Genomic DNA, 16303 nt, shown 5'->3' with positions numbered 1-16303 from the left:
CTATCTCAAAGAGGAACGAGGGATATGAATCTGGAGATTTGTTAGAGAAGTTAGAAAGCAGATCAGTTGCAGGAAACCCAGGTTTCATTGGGCCTGGTGCTCCATCCAGTGTCATTTATTTGTGATTACAATTTTGAGGTCCAAAGCTTTTTTTATTTTTTAATAAAATGAAAGCTGGTTGGTTCCATCAATGAGTAGAATCTAGAGTAAATATTGTGTTTACTGCTCTGCTATCTAAGAATTGCACTGTTCCATATCACTGAAAGTGAGGTACTGCTGTTATCCCCAGTTTATGAATAGGAACAGAGACAAGGCTGTTAGCAAGCTGAATCCCAGTCTCCAAGATTACAGTGTGAAGTTCTACTGCTTTCCCTTTCTTTGTCTGCTTTCACAGTAGCTGACATCAGACTCAAACTTTTAAGTGTCATTGTCCTGCAGCACTGCAGTCCTCTGCTCTTCTGTTTCCACACAGGGGAGGTTTGTACTCCTTGGAATCAGAAATAAATGGTTTGCAAATCCAAATTATTATGGGGAGGAGAGCATATTTATATCTGATTAATTTATTTCTTCCTGTTTTTTATGTTGAAATATTTTCTGCTTCTTTCACAGAAGAAATCACTGGAGTATAAATAAAAGATTTTAAAGCTTTATCCTGTTTTTCTATTTGTTCTGGAATGGTTAGTATTGTAAGGATGTACCACATTTGGATACATTCCTCATCTGAACTAATGCTGCTATTGTCTTCCTATAACGAAGATGGATGTTAGCGTTAATACTTCTTTGCAAGAGGTGAATTATTGGTGGAAGGTGTCTGACTGCCAGGTTGTCAGCTCCACCTGCTTCCTTAAGCTTTCTCTAATTATTATCTTGAAGAAATAGCACTGGACTATGAGGTGTTTCTAATGCTCTGACCCTAATGTGTCTGCTCTGTTTTGTGGATGATGAAGTTTTCATGTTTTTAAACCTGATCTCTTGGGTTAGTTGAAGGAAAGGAGAAATCCAGTACTGCCGTGTTTTCAGAAATCTCTAGCAGTTTGTCTTGTATTAAAATTGCCAGTCATCTGTTCTCAAGACTGAACAGATACATCACATTTGGATGGTTTGCACTGCAAGGCTAGGAAATGAATCAGATACTACGTGTGCAATGGTACATGGATGTTTATATAGATGTTAATGTAGAGCTGAGCAGAGAATTTTCATTAAAAAATAATGAATTGTATTTTGGCACATATACTCTGTTAAGAATACTAAAAATGAAAAAAAAAATGGCACTTCAAAAATCCCAACAGGTGAAAACAGGCTTAAGGGCAATGCTATTATTGGATTTTCTGCTGCATTTGGCAGGATAGTGGGAAGAAGAAAACAGAATCTGGCCAGAAAGTAAGCAGGCATTCATGGATTCGTGTTCATAACTGTTGTGTTTGCTGTCTTGCTCCCTGAGGGATCTGGGCTTGGACCAAATTCTAGGCTCTGGATATTCTCACATACATATGCATCTAAAATCTGAACCTGCCTTTGAATTTTGTAAAAGGATCTGTTGTGATGGTTGACAGAAAACTCCAAAGAGCTGGCGTCTATTGCATTCCAAATCTAAACTTATGACCTGGCCTCAAATCTGATGTTAACTATTCTTCTTTTGGGGAGATGAATCGTTATGCTTCATCCTCACAGACTGAAAAAAAAACCAAACAAATATCCTGCGTGGTTTTATCTGCTTCCACTTCTGAGCTACGTGAGCTCTTAAGTTGGCCTTTGTGCAAGAGATGCAGTCTAATTCATATTTTCTGCCTTCATGGTAGTTTGAAGGCTGAGCTGTTAACTATACAAATCTCCTAAGATCAAAAGGGAGATCTATTTGAGTGCTATTCCTCTGAGTGCAGTATCTTTTACTATCTTGCAGAGCCTAAATAAGTAGAGAAATGCCTGTGAAATACCAGCACTGACACAGTAGCCTGCCTGGATTAGGAAAAGGTTGCTTTTGGGATGTGGGATGGGGGAGTTGACAGCAGTTTAACAAATGGGACAGATGGAGCTAAAGTTAAGCTCTTTCTAGAAGAAGCTTTAAGATTCTCAGCTGCAGGAAGGAAGACCAAATAAAAGGGAGAATTCTTCCCTTCCCCAGGGATAACAGATGATATCCAAGTTGGACAACGCCACAATTTAGGACAGAGATTCTAATTGTTTATTGGAGCAGGCTGTGGGAGACAGACGTGTTATGTTGGTATCTCCCTGCAGCTGGTTTGCTCCTCTGCCTTCCCTTCTAGGGACATTCTATAGGATTAGCAGACAGATCTTTTCCATAAGTCAGTGCACTGCGAGGAATAAAAGGTGACAAGTATTTTCTGTGAGAGCTTATAAAAGTGGCAGAAAGGAACTCTTTTCACTTTTCTGTTTTCTAAACAAGCAGATGTTTCATCTTTCTCTCCCTATGAATCGAAGAGCTGGCACGTTAATCCTCATTGCTGTGTTTGGAAACTCTCATTTGGAACCAACCCATAAAGCACTGACAGGTCCTTTTAGGATTGTTAAAACTTTGTGTGGAAGGACTGCCTCTGCAAGAATGACTGCATTTAGTGCTTCCCTCCAATGGCATGTTTAGCCCAGAATAGTTCTAGTTTTACTGTAGGTATTTGCAGTCATATTGTGTAATAGAATCACTTTTCAATTACCTGGGACAACTTCAAATTAGCAGTGTTGAGTTACTCCAGTTTGACTTTCACAGGTAAGTCATTTGTATGTTGTAGTTTGACTTGAAAACTGGTGAGAGATGGGAAGTGGTAGGAAATACATTAGCTTGGCACAGGCAGAAGCTGGAGGGTGGTTGAGCTGTTGTATGCAGTTCTTTCCTCAGATAATATACATGCCTAAACAAGGTATAGGGTGGGTTTATACGCAGTGTTGCTAATCTGTCATATGTTTTTTCTGTGCAGTTTGTGCTCCATAGTAATATGAGGCAACATAGTTCTGTCTGTAGGATAAGTAACATCATCTTGGAGTAAGAACATTCTCATAGGCAATTCAGTATAGAGTAATTGCAGTGCTATAAATCCACATCCCAGCACTAGTGTAGCTCATCCTCAGTATATATTACCAGCTGCTTCTGAGAATTTCAGACAGATAGTCAAATGAGTTATTTACTACCTGATAAAACATTGAACTGTGGCACCCAATATCACAGAGTTTGCTAAAGTTTCTAACTTAACAAAGGCTCAGAAAGGGTTTGGGCATTTAGTAGGCAGCAGGCCGGGTCACCAACAAAGAACAATATGTGTAACACATATTTCAAAGTTTAATTTAGTTTGCTAAAAATCTGAATGAGAGTTATTATTCCAGCTGCCTCCTGAGCAACATTCATACCTTCCTCTAAAATATATTTTATGAATTACAGTGCTGGCTGCAAAGAAGACTCAATGCAGCACATCCTATATGCGTGCTTGTAGCAGAGAGCAGGAATATAACTTGCTAGTGCTGTCAGATGAATTTAATTTAATTTAGAGCATATTGCATTCATTTTCAAAACCTATTTCTTTCTTGCTTTCCCTTGCAAGTGAGCACATCTGTGAAGCAGCAGTACCATGACAACATCCGTTGGATTCGGGAAGCTGGGAGGCACAGCTTGGTAAGTGCACATCCTTCCTCAGGACAAGTGACTGCTCCTGGTCCAAACAGTTCACAGTGTTGGAATGAAAAGTAGGTATGGGTATGAATGAAAACATGAGCAGTATACAGGTGACAACTCAAACATCTCTCCACAGCAGGGCTTTAGGGTGAGCTGAAATGGTTCTTTCCCTTCACTCCCCTCCCCCCCAGTCTGGAAACGTTCAAATAATACACAAGATCTAGCCTTATATCTGGAGTGAAACAGGGCAGTATTCATCCTCTATCTGTAACTGCCTTTCAGCACCATTCAGATTGTCTTTTTTGGCATTCACTTGCCCTGACCTCATTGGACCTGCAGCTCCCACCACCCTTTCCAAAACTGGTACACTGTGTTGTATTATATTGAAGCAGGATGGTGATGAGGCATCCTTTGTATTTTTTTAAGGCTGGGCTCTCACTGCAAAGCTAACTGGTAACACTGAAGGGCTTACATGTGCTCTCCTCATCTGGAAGCCAGACTGGTCTGTGGAGTAAAGGCTGAAGAGGAGCATAGCTGTGCAGGACAGATGTTCTCTGCCATTCTTTGCCTTTGCGTTTCTCTTTCTTTCCAGCCCATCACCAGTTCCAAACATCTGCTTCTCAGCTGTTGATAAGGCATTTGTTGATAGTCTAGCAATGGGGTTGATTTAAAAAGTGGGATTATTGGACAGTAGCAGCTGATTACAGGAATACATCTTGCAGATTGTGTGAGCAGAGATAAAACTCTGTTCAAAGAGGCCTTAATTTCTATTTTCTGGAAGCTGGAAGTTGATGAACAAATAATCTGTATTTTCTCCTACAGAAGGGGACAATCCTCTGACTGCATTTATCTGGGGCCAGAAGATAAGCTGGTTGCACAGAAAACCTTATCACTGTGGCTTTTCTTATTTTATAGGTTGTTGGATCTCAAGCTAGAATCTTATATTCCGATCAGAGGGGTCGTGTGTCTATAGCCACAGCTATTAATCGAGCGATTGCTGAAGGAAGGATTAAGGTTTGCCTTTTTCCTCTTGATATGGTCTGGTAATTGTGTTTTATATCTGATAGCAGCATGGCAGGTGGGAAAGGAGAGAGCTTCCACCAATAAGAGCAGAGACGCCTGATATTTACATGGATGCAGTACTCTGTTAGCATGTTCCGTTCTCCTCTCAGTCAGCAATCAGTTTGGTGTTGTGTAACAAACAGGCAAGTCTAGAAACTGAAAATATGTTACCTTTTATTTGACATTGGGAATCTGCCTTATTTGGTATTTGACCGTCTGTAGGTATAACATAAGCTGTGGTTTTGTAGCATGAAGTGGGGGAAAAAATGAATTGGGACAAACATTCGGTGATTTTAAAAAGGAATTTCTGCAATAGCTGAATTGCTGTGTTGAGTTTGAAACATTCAAATGAGTAACCTCACATCTGTTGATTTGATTCAAATTCCTGTTTCTTTCCTTCTCTGGATGGTAAAACTTCTATGAAAGATTGCGATCTCTGCTCATAAATAGGCTTCATCAGTGCCCTGCTGCTTCCTGATTGTATGTATGCAGCAGTGTCAGATCCAGGCATGTCCATTCTTTCATTTTCATCTCTTTTACATCCGAGCTACAATAATTACCCTTTTAAAAGGGACAAATCCAAGTCAAATTTAGAATGGATTCCATCAAGGAAAGGTCTGTGTTTTTGTTACTCAGATAATGTTTGTCAAAATATTTCAAATGTTGAGCTGTTGACCTTCTCAGGATTCAAAATGAACGTCACTGCAAGCTAATCTTAAAAAGTAAACCTGACCAGACATAGAACTCCCTTGGAGCTACGACTGACAAGGTCAAAATCCCAGGCCCTTCAGATTTTGTCCTTTTTTGTGTTTCTTCAAATCTCCATTCACCCTCTTGAAAGCTGGGTGCTCATATCTAGTTTCAGTTATTTTCTAATCCAATGCCAGCATAGAACAGAGCCAACTAATTCCAGACCACACCATGCCAAGAAAGTGAATGACTCTCATAGAAACGTATGCAAGGCGAAGGGTAATGAAACCCTGCAAACTGATCTAGATTATGCTGCCAGTTAAATTCCAGATCAAGAATGGTCTTGTTTGATTTGTGTGAGAACACTAATTCTTCCTGCTGCCTTATTTGTAGTCTTAAAGCCTTCCAAAAGAATGGAAAAAAAAAAATCAAAATCAAAAACAAAACAAAACAAAAAAACCCCCCATAACTATTTATTTATGGTTGCTTGGAAAAATGTTTTCTGAATGAGTTCTTCTGCACTGAAATGTGTTTGCAATTTCAGCAGAGAAAGGTTTCAGGTATTGAAATAGCCACACTGCTTCTCTTCTCCTTTCCCTTTTAAGGATGTAATTTTCATAAAAACTAACTCATGTTCTCATTTGTGAAATGATGCTGGCTGTCATGAATAGCGTGTCAGCGTTCCTTTTGTAATAAATGGATAGGAGGGAGAGAGAGGTTCAGGGCATTTAGGAGGTGGGACAAAGCTGTGCTTTTTGATGACTTAAGTAGAAGCAAATTCAGCAAAAGATAACCCACGGTAGCACTGACAGCTCATGCAGGACTCCATTTGCTGTCTTTTTTGCTTTTGCAGGCTCCAGTAGTCCTCAGCCGAGATCACCACGATGTGAGTGGGACTGACAGTCCTTACAGAGAAACATCAAACATTTATGATGGATCAGCCTTCTGTGCAGGTCAGCAGAGCACCTGAGACTTGTCTGTACAGGCAAAAAAGGAAATGCACCTATATATTGAGAGATACACATGTATATTTTTGATGTTTTAAAATGTTTTTATTCAAATCCTTTAATCCTAGTTAATCAGACTTTGTGAACTTGGCACAGTAGCTGTCAAGTAATACAGAAATGAATGTGGAGCTACTTAAATAGGAGGGGCTCAGAAGAGTCCTGAAAATTCAGTGAAGATGTACCGAATTTACCTGAATGCAGATGGAGAGCAGTTAGAGAACTGCACCTTGTATTTGATTTTAATTTTGCGCCTCTGTCTTTCCAACAAGTGAAGTGAGCAGAGTTATGGCAGGGCTTCCTGGGGATACACAAAATGAAAATCAGATCTCAAATAGCATTTTTCTTAAAGACTCACGGTTCTGTTCATTCATTGCTCGGGAGTTTCTGAAAGGAGCTTTTCTGGTCATAGAGGAACGTACTTAGATAGTAAAAGCACAAGAATGAAGTCAAGAGTTCTGGATTCGATGCCATTCCCTGTTTCTCACTCACAGTGTGATTGAGCAGTGTATGTTTGCTGTTCAATATGAGCCTTTAATTCTGCAATCTTGACCTGAACTAACCAGAATCTGCTTTTATGAAATGAAGGAATGGTGCTTTAGAAAAAATAAACCCAACGGATACCAGATTATGGATGTGAAACATGAGTAAAGCACTAAACGTTTCTGTATCTAAGTCTCAATCTTCCATCCATAATTATGGTAATAATTTTAACTCAGTAGTGTCTTCACATGCCATGAACTGACAATCATTCAATGACCCAAGGCAGGAAGATGCAAGTTGGTGTAGAAGGACACTTTATGATTGAGGTAGCTGGGAATACTGAACAACTGCCATTAGGACTGGAAATTCATAATAGAAACAAATTATGGGTCAACGTTCAGGAGAAAAGTTCCCTGCTATCTTAAATGGGCTGCCTGATGAAATGAGGCTTTTAGCAGTGCCTATTAGTCTCACTTCAATATTTTTCTGAGAATGTTGGCTGGTTGCAATGTGCCAGATGGACAGAGGCCTGAAATAATGTTTGTTCCTGCCAAGCTGCACAGAGAACAACAATCCAAACGGATGCCTCCATCGAAGGGCTCAGCCATATAATAAACACCAGGCAATGCCCTCAGGAGAGGGCAACAGAAACAAGGCCTGCTAAACGCAATTGCTTACTATGCTGTTTTTCTATGAGTTTTCTGAATTACATGAACTATCTGCCTTCTGCAAGGGCTTTTCCAAATCCTAATGGCCACTGATTCTGCTCGTCTTTGAAACCAAGTGAGCCTCTGGAGGTAATTAAAGAACACTTTACATCTCAGGTCTTCCCCTCTCTTCTCTCCTTCCCTTCCTGCTGTTTTAACACCACATTTGAGTTGTTTCCATTGAAATGGCTCTTCTCTGGCATAGAACTTTTAAGTCTCTGCCTGTGTAATTTTGTTCTACAGTAAGTACCTCCATCTGATCCTTGTCAAACGTGGGCCACTGCTGCTCTGCAAAGTGTATTTCAGCGCAGACATTTACACAGTTAGTGACCTTTATCAAAGCCAAGGAGCTCGACGTTATTACATCGTTATCCCACTTGCCATGCTTCTTTTCCAACCTCCATTCTTATCATCTGCTGGCTGAGGAAGAAAATCGTATGTGTTAAGAATAAAGAGAATTGAATATCTCCCATTCCCTCCTGACAGCACTGCAATTATGATAATTGGGTTATTAAAGTGACATAATGCCAGAGAGAAGATGCCATAATGGGCTTTTGACAGGGTTTAACATAGATTAGTGCTCAAGTAAACTCATTTTTCCATCAAATATATACTAACTGTGGGTTTGCAAGTGTGACCAGTTTGAGTGCTGGCATATTTTTGCTATTAAAAGCAACTGCTTCTGAATTAAACCTGGATAAATGTCTTCAGTAAATTTTACATTGTTGTTCTCCATATGTACCTCTTTTGAGGTATATGCTTTACTACAAACTGTAGTGAATGTATGAAGCTCTAGTGAATATATCAGCAGAAATGATGCATTTGAGGTTTTTGTTTTTTTTTTTAAACAAACATCCCCTGTGATTTCAGCAATTCAGGGCAAAATTCTCTGTGGCCAGAGAACGCTGCCATCGCACTGCCACAGTGGAGATGGCAGTGGAAGGAAGTGAGCAGCCAACAGAAAACAAATGCAGCACGTCTGAGCCATGGTAACACCTCTCCTCTCTTCCTAGACATGGCGGTACAAAATTTCGTGGGAGATGCATTCAGAGGAGCAACCTGGGTTGCCTTGCACAACGGCGGTGGAGTTGGCTGGTGAGAACTTGTTGGTGTTCCTAAAGCTGGATTATGAAACCAGTTATCACTGCTGGTGGAGGAGCAAGAGACAGGAGGGGAGCAGTGTACTGTACCACTGGCGTAGTATGGTGCTATGGTCACAGGAAGGGTAGGTTTGGAGGCAACGGCTGAAAGGATGCGTTATAAGGTGAAGTGTAGTTCTGTATGAGGCTCTTTTAATTCGTTTCCATATGTCAAGAAAAAGTGTTTTGGACATTGGCCACAGCACAGTTTGGATAACTTAATTTGCCAAACAAGGACAGTCTGCTGTGGTTTTCTTGAAGAGATCCCACTTCCAAAGTTGTCTTCACACATGCACAGTCAGAGTGTTAGTGGATGGATTATGTTTAGGTTTCCCCTTAAGCTATATTTAAATCTGTGACCTTAGGACCCCAATATAAATGCCCATGTGCTAAAGTGCAGTGAGGGGTTATTGATGCAAAGCAGCTCAGGTACCAGCAAACCCTCAGTCTTCCTTCTCCCTTTGCGAGTGCTCGGCAGCACGAAAGACCACAGCCGCGTCTTCATTTTTTGATGTAGCCGAAGAGAGACAACCCTGTATAAAATACTCTAGTGATCCCTCTCACTTCACTGTTTCATTCAGTTCTGGAACGTGCCAACAGCAGCAAACTAAAGAACTTGTTGCAGATGTTATCCTCAGAGACATTTGATGATAATTATTCCTTGTCCAGATGAGCTTGAGCTAAAAAAAGTTACCCTTCAACTCAGATGCATTCCCTTCCCTGTACTCCTTTGATTTTTTTCAGTGGAATAACTACTGAATGGAAGGTGTGCAAGAGAAAAACTGAACAATGGGATAAGAAAACGTTGAGGGCTTATACACATGCAGTGAAAAATGTGACTTTACTGATGTCAGTAATAACAACCACAATAATCAGGACTTTATTCACAACTTCCGAATGGAAAACGCATGCTGTAATGTCTGCTTACTGTGATCACCTCAGTCACAAACTTGAGATAGCAATGAACTACATCTTTCTGAATGGCTTTAGCTGAATTTAACCTTTTAAAACATCTGCTTCTGGAATACAAGTGAAGAAAAGCAGTTTTTAGTGACTGTTGTGCAAAATATTTTGAGTATTTTCATGATGGCTGTTTACAATCACTGGAACTGAAGAAGTAATTGCTTATGCCACAAATGTTCTTCTGTGCACTGATGATGCTCTGTCAGAATCCAAAAGATACGAATGATCTTGTTCCCTGTCTCTGGCCTCTGCAAAGCCAATCCCTCCTGCACGTTTCTCACCCTCTGAGCAATGCAGACTGGCTGCATGGTGAGACTGCCCTGGCTCCTAGCTCCTTATACTACGTTACTGGAAAGAAGCGATCCCTGAAGGCAGAGCAAAGGTGCTGTCATCTGTGTACTGAACTGGAAAATCAGCGAGTGGCTGTTCCCTGAAATCAAAATATCCACAGAAAAGCAGGGCTTGATTATCCTCTTACCCAGTTCCTGTGGCTGCTTAGGGTTCTCACTGCGGAACAGTATCTGCTCACCTTGCTCTCTGGAGTGGTCATAGCCTGTGTGATTAAATTACTGTGCTTCAGTGAAGAAAGTGGAGCCTGAAAATAAGGCTTGTCTTTGTATGAGCCTTAGAAAACCACCATGCTGAGACTCAGATGTGCTAACAATGCTGTGTCATTACATGCCACGGTCTGTGGAGCCCCAAAAGCCATGCAGGACAGGTGGTTCTGTTTGGGTTAACTAAACTCAATACCACCCCGGTCAGTTAGACCTGCACCCCTTGGCCTTCTAAGGAGAAAAAGAGGAGCAATTTGAAGGTGGGAAAAGAAGCAAAACCATCCCCCAACAATCACAAATTACTTTCATTGCTGCAAAGATGGATGCTTTTAGATTTTAGGACTGATTTGCTTCCTCTAGGGAGGTAAAGATACAACCGACTTTGCCATGAAGAAATTTCTGTGTGCCTGGTAAAATCTTTGTCAGTTGATGTGGAGGTGTGAAAGTGCACGTGAAAGCTTATACCTGTATGTGGATATATGCACATTCAAATGTGTGTAATTAGAAGGAAATCAAGTTGTCATTGGACTACTTCTTTTTTGGGAGATCAGAAACAGCTATTGCACTGTGTCCAGCTCCCAGTCCTCCCTGCAGAAGCTGGGCTTGGCTGGAGCTGCTGACAGATCTGCTATTTCTTCTGTATGAGACCAGAAATTCTGTGCTGTAGCCTTGTGGGGCAAAGAGGGGGGAGGAAAGCCAGGATTAATATTCATTTAGCTGGAATCTGCATCATGTGCTGTTTGAGAGACTTAAGATTAGCATAGTCTTGACTGTGATTATTGCAAGTGAATGTTATTCATTTCTTGCTGCCTGTTTTTTTTTGCAGTATGAATAGCACAGGGTCTGAGTAACCTGTAGTACAAGAAAGCAGAAGTAATTTAAGAATTGAATTGCTCTGTTGATGGTGTGACATCTTGTTTGTGAGGGAGGCCTTGTTTTCTTTGATCACCTTGGAAGGAGACATCTGGAAATTATAGGAGGCAGCTTAGGTCAAAATGCCACATGTTTCTCTAATTACCTGAAAATATGACCCAATGCTAATGAAGGCAGAGAACTCTCCTTTAAAAGTGAGAGGTTTTGCTAGAGAATCCATTCTAACAAATGGTGGCATTCAATTTGAGTGACTTTTAGACAGTAGGACAGATTCTGATGAGTGATTCTGATTTACATTGGAGTAACTCCATGGAAATTGATGGAGAGACTGTAAATTTATGGAGTGCAACTGAGATCAGACACTCGCTGCTCATGCTTGAGCTTCAAAGGATGCTCTTTGGGATGCTGTGCACAGAAGGGATCTCTGCCACTGAAAGAACATCAGCTGCCAATGTGGCAAATCTTTATAAAGCATCACTCTGGAGGCCTCTTGCTGTCAGATGCTGTCAGTGGGCTGCCCTGAGGTGTGAGCGTACTGTGATCCCGATTGCACTGTGATGCCATACTGATTCTAAAAGCAGAAATGGCAGGAAGTGCAAATGTTTGGATGCTTGTTTTCATCCCCAAATGAGACGAAGAGCAGATGTAAAGATTTCTCACAGTAAGAGCTGTTTGTGTTACTGTTGAGTGTTGATCAAAAAGAATCATTTTGTGTCAGAGTTTACAGTATTCAAAAACCTCAGCTGAAAACATGACTGAAATTTTCTTGCTGAAGAAGGAAACATTCATCTGCTGACGTTCTGCTATGAGAATTGTCAGTTACAAGGAAACTGTGCTTTTGAACAGAAAATGTTTGTAATAGTAGTATATCTAATAAAGTGGAAGGAATTGCAGTAAAGGTACAGTGACTGTGAGAGCTGGAGCTGAGAGTTCTTTGCTCAGCTATGTGGTAAGGTCCTACTTATCACACAGGCAGTGCATGTAACGAGTGAAAGGGAATGAGCATCACGTAAGTACACTGCATTGCAGTGACAAGGGGAAGACATGAGTGCTGGGTTCAGGAAGCAGATCTCAAGTCTGTGAGGCTCCAGTGCAGCATCATTTTCCCATTTCCTAAGAAGTTCCAGTTAGTGCTGGGAAACAGACAGTAAGAAATTATTCTTGTCTGGATCATAGGTATATCTGATGTCACTTGTAGTAAATTTTGTGGATGTATTCGTTATATTAAGTACAAAATGCAGAGGGTGAGACCCTGCCTCCAGGACCTCTTTTAGTCTCTCCTGCCACATGCTGTAGGTAGGATATGCCCCATCTCATACACTGCTGATGCTGAGTTATAATGCAAGAAGTCTCTTACAGATTTACAGCAACCAATGATTTTCCAACTGAATTTACCATATGCAACCAAACAGGAACTTGAGCGGACCAGATTTTGAAGTGAGACAAGATGTATTTCCCCTGTCCTTATAAAACCAGACTGCTATTTGTCCCATATACAGTCTGTTAGTTTGTAGTATATTTCTTCTACCAATAAATCTGCTTCCTGAAGTGTTGGCACTGCAGTTTCTACACATCTATGTATCTCATACAGAAATAAATGCTTTTGAAATGGTCAAGGCAGATGAGCATGAAGTGGTGCTTAACACTTTTTTAATGAAACGCTCATGTTTGTCCCAAGAGAATATAAACAGATCCATCTGTCTGCTTCAGTAAGCACACAGTCCTCACAGTCCTATGGACATGGCAAGCTCTGGCATAGAAAACACAAAGAGCTTAACCTTCAAACTACTGAGATAAGTAACTCTTTAGTCCACCAGGAGTATTTTTTGTATGAAAGGTCACTGCCAATGTGTTGTTCAGCACCATTTCTACAGTATTCTCATCCTTCTTCCTCCAGTGCAGCTGAACAAATCCACAATGTTTTGGGGAATTGATTTGCATTCTTTTGATTTGAATTCTTACATTTCTGTTTTTTTTTTTTTTTTTTTTTTTTTTAGGGGTGAAGTGATCAATGGGGGATTTGGCCTGGTTTTGGATGGGTCCACGGAGGCTGAAGAGCGAGCTAAGATGATGCTCAGCTGGGATGTTTCCAATGGGGTAAGCAAAATTCATTATACTACACTACCTTCACTACACCATACTAACTTCTAACTTCTAGATCTAAGTGTCTTTAAAGGAGGAGGAATAATTTGAACGTATTCCCTGTCTCAGATCTGAAATATCTTTATTCAACTACTGAGGAAGAAGGAGAACAATGATATCAATTTGTAGATTAATGAAGACACACCCTTACCAAGCACTGTGTATCACAGACAGCCTTTTAAAAACCCAATAAATCTCTTGCTGCTCTGATTTATTGCAAGGAAAAGCCCTGCTCCTTCACATACATATTTAAAAAGGACAATCTGGGAACATTACCCCATCATATAAATGACTAAAAAGAAACTGTCGTGCACTCTTGAAATATACTGCCAGGGATAATCACAGGTGAGTGGCAGGGAAACTGACTCGTTGACTTGAGAGGTCGTTTCTAGTTGTTATGATCCTGAGAACTCCTTACAAGCCTTATGTTAATCAAATACTTAAATATTTTGTTAAGTTGGAACTGAGGGATTTTTTTGCTCAAACACTTTTGTGTCCGAATCTTTCAGATACTGACACGTGATTCATAATGCAGAGAACTGTAAGGCACTGAACACAAGGAAGCGCTTGCTTCCTTGGAAGCACTCCTTCCTTATGTTTCCGGTGTTTTTCTTCATCTGGCAAACTTTTCTTGCACACAGGTCAAAATGCAGAAGGGCTTATAGTTCCCTGTCCGTGGAGCTTCTCTTGTATGATGGCAGAGAATTTGGCCTCTTGATTTCGTATTTTGAAAATGCACCGAGTAAAATTTGCCCTTTTAAATATTTATTCAACTAAAAAGCATGTTATAAAAATCATACTGTTATCTAAAGCAACTGCTTGTTGTACAGAACTGGGATGGAGTACGGAGTGTTTTGTAGAGGGAATTCTGTGAAGTTTATAAACCTGGCTCTACCACTGTAATCAGTCCAGCAATGCAATTCTGCATGAAAATGCATCAAGTCCATCCAAATGCTACTCGTATCAATGAAGTAGGCTTTAAAAAAGAAAGCTATCAATAGGGAAACTAGAAACTGGCAGAGAGTTGAAAGATTTATTGTGATGAAATGGGATGCCAGTGTTTGCACAAATATCACAAAATTTGCACAAAATTGCACAATTTGCAATATTTGCACAAAATGGGACGTGGTATGGAAAAAGGGCAATTTTTACACATTGATTTTCTGGTCTGACAGGTTGCGAGGCGCTGCTGGTCAGGTAATGGCTACGCGTATGAAACCATCTGCCAAGCAATGAAAGACAGTGCTGCACTGAAGGTGACTCTTCCTCAAAAAGTGGTGGATGAGAACATCTTAGAACAAGCCCTCAAATGTTAGTGGTATTCCAACTGCAATGTTATCCTGGTAGAAACGTATGATAAAATGTGCAAATGATAAAAGCCTTGCAATTGTCTCTGCCGCATGAGATTTTTTTCCTTTTAACCCATTAAAAGAGCACGTTTGGGGGAGTATTTGCAATAGGGAATTTCTCCTTGTAAGGGACAAAATTTCAGTGAAATTTTTCCTTTCCTTGAAATAAAACTAAAAACTAATAATCTAGCTGTCCAGATGCAACCGAGAGAAATGTCTTATTTTGCACTTCAACTTCCCATAGTATGGTGTTAACAGTACCTCACTGTTGCATTCTGCGATATGCAGGAAGCTTACTCATGGTGACCTGTGCTGGCTGCTGCAGGTGGGGAGTGAGGAGCTGCACTATTTGAACTGTGGGGTCTCAAGAAACCAAATAACTTTAAAACCCTGTGGCATTTTGGTACTTAACAAGTGTGTGCTTGCTGCACCCACGCATTGCTTCTGGTGCCAGTTAAACAGTACACCTGGTGTGCTGTGTGTTGTTTTTTTTCTTTTAAATTTCAGTAGTCAGTCATTTACTCTGTTCACATAAAGTGTACATCTCCAGATGAGCAGTGAGAGGCTGGCATCTGCTTGCAACCAAACCTTCTGTGAAGTGCATTTTGCAGTTCATCAGAATTGCTTTACACTGTGGAAAAAAGCACGCATTGACAAGTTACAGCACTGAGACGTGAGCAGTTGCCAGCCAGATTTGACAGCCTTTCTTTAACATATGTTAGGCATTACCTATTAATAATCACACTGGGGTGGTGTCTTGGTAGCTCTACCTCATACAACCGCTCTAGTTGTAGCCCAAAAGAACTGGGGCACTGTTTGTCATAGGGAACATCCAGAAAATACAATGTCTTTGTGTACTATGGAAGTACAGGAACGTACTATGGAGCTGCTCTATAGTCATCTTAATTGTGAGTTGAAAAATCTACCACAGAAAATGTTGAAGAAATATTATTATGGATTCTTCACCTTTGTGTTATTTAGCACTGTGCTAACAGTAACCTGTCACTCCCTGCTGGGATGAAGCAGCTTGTGATTTCCAACAGGCAGAAGCCATAAGCCTGGCCAGGGCAAAACTCCTTGAGCTCTTCTGAGTGTCCTTGTTTTTCTGCAGTTTGCAGAGAAACTGGGTCTATGAATGGACAATTGTTCTGCCTCACTCTGTGGGGACGCTGATGTCATTTCTAGGCAGATGACCTCAGTGCTGGAAAACCTCATTACAGGCATAGCAGTCTCCTTCAAAACACACATCTGCAGTCACAGTATCAGACCAGATAGTAGATAACAGAGGAGATTAATTTCTGTAGTGAGGTTTGAAGCTTGACGCAGGTTGATTTGATATCCTTCCATCAGGGATGCACCTCTGGGTTGAGCACTAAAGGCCTAGGTTGGCCTTTATTTTCATAGATTCATTAAGGTTGGAAAGACAATTATGATTCCCAAGTCCAATCCTAACCCACTTCCACCGTGCCCATAACCACGTCCCTCGGTGCCACATCTCCACAGCTCGTGAACCGCTTCCAGGGATGGTGACTCCCCACTCCCTGTGCAGCCTGTGCCAGTGCCTCACCACTCATTCTGAGAAAGTTTCCCTAACGTCCAACCTGAACCTCCCCTGGCACAACTTAAGGCCATTTTTCTTCTACAAAAAGGAAGGAAGTGAAGGAAGAGTGCAGTGCACGCACCTCTGCAGTGAGACCAGGAGCACCGGCAGCAGCCAC

The 16303-nt window shown here is 40.9% G+C and overlaps 2 protein-coding genes across 3 annotated transcripts in view; one reads left to right on the top strand and one right to left on the bottom strand.

The window, feature by feature from the left end:
• UROC1 (urocanate hydratase 1) overlaps nucleotides 1-14628 on the top strand; it is a 34189-nt gene extending 19561 nt beyond the window's left edge. For both annotated transcript variants that reach the window (XM_052678906.1, XM_052678907.1), the window contains exons 16-21: nucleotides 3549-3619; nucleotides 4535-4633; nucleotides 6225-6324; nucleotides 8579-8660; nucleotides 13092-13191; nucleotides 14412-14628. In XM_052678906.1, the coding sequence (XP_052534866.1) occupies nucleotides 3549-3619; nucleotides 4535-4633; nucleotides 6225-6324; nucleotides 8579-8660; nucleotides 13092-13191; nucleotides 14412-14552 (593 nt within the window). In that variant the 3' untranslated portion in view covers nucleotides 14553-14628. The remainder of the gene's footprint in view (nucleotides 1-3548; nucleotides 3620-4534; nucleotides 4634-6224; nucleotides 6325-8578; nucleotides 8661-13091; nucleotides 13192-14411) is intronic.
• Nucleotides 1-16303, bottom strand: part of TMEM43 (transmembrane protein 43) — a 372149-nt gene that overhangs the window by 92710 nt on the left and 263136 nt on the right. The gene's annotated exons all lie outside the window — the stretch shown is intronic.

This window comes from Tympanuchus pallidicinctus, unplaced genomic scaffold, assembly GCF_026119805.1.
Source record: "Tympanuchus pallidicinctus isolate F22 unplaced genomic scaffold, pur_lepc_1.0 scaffold17, whole genome shotgun sequence".
Classification (NCBI taxonomy): domain Eukaryota; kingdom Metazoa; phylum Chordata; class Aves; order Galliformes; family Phasianidae; genus Tympanuchus; species Tympanuchus pallidicinctus.
Note: the sequence above shows the minus strand (reverse complement) of the source record. Positions and strands in the feature narration are given on the sequence as shown.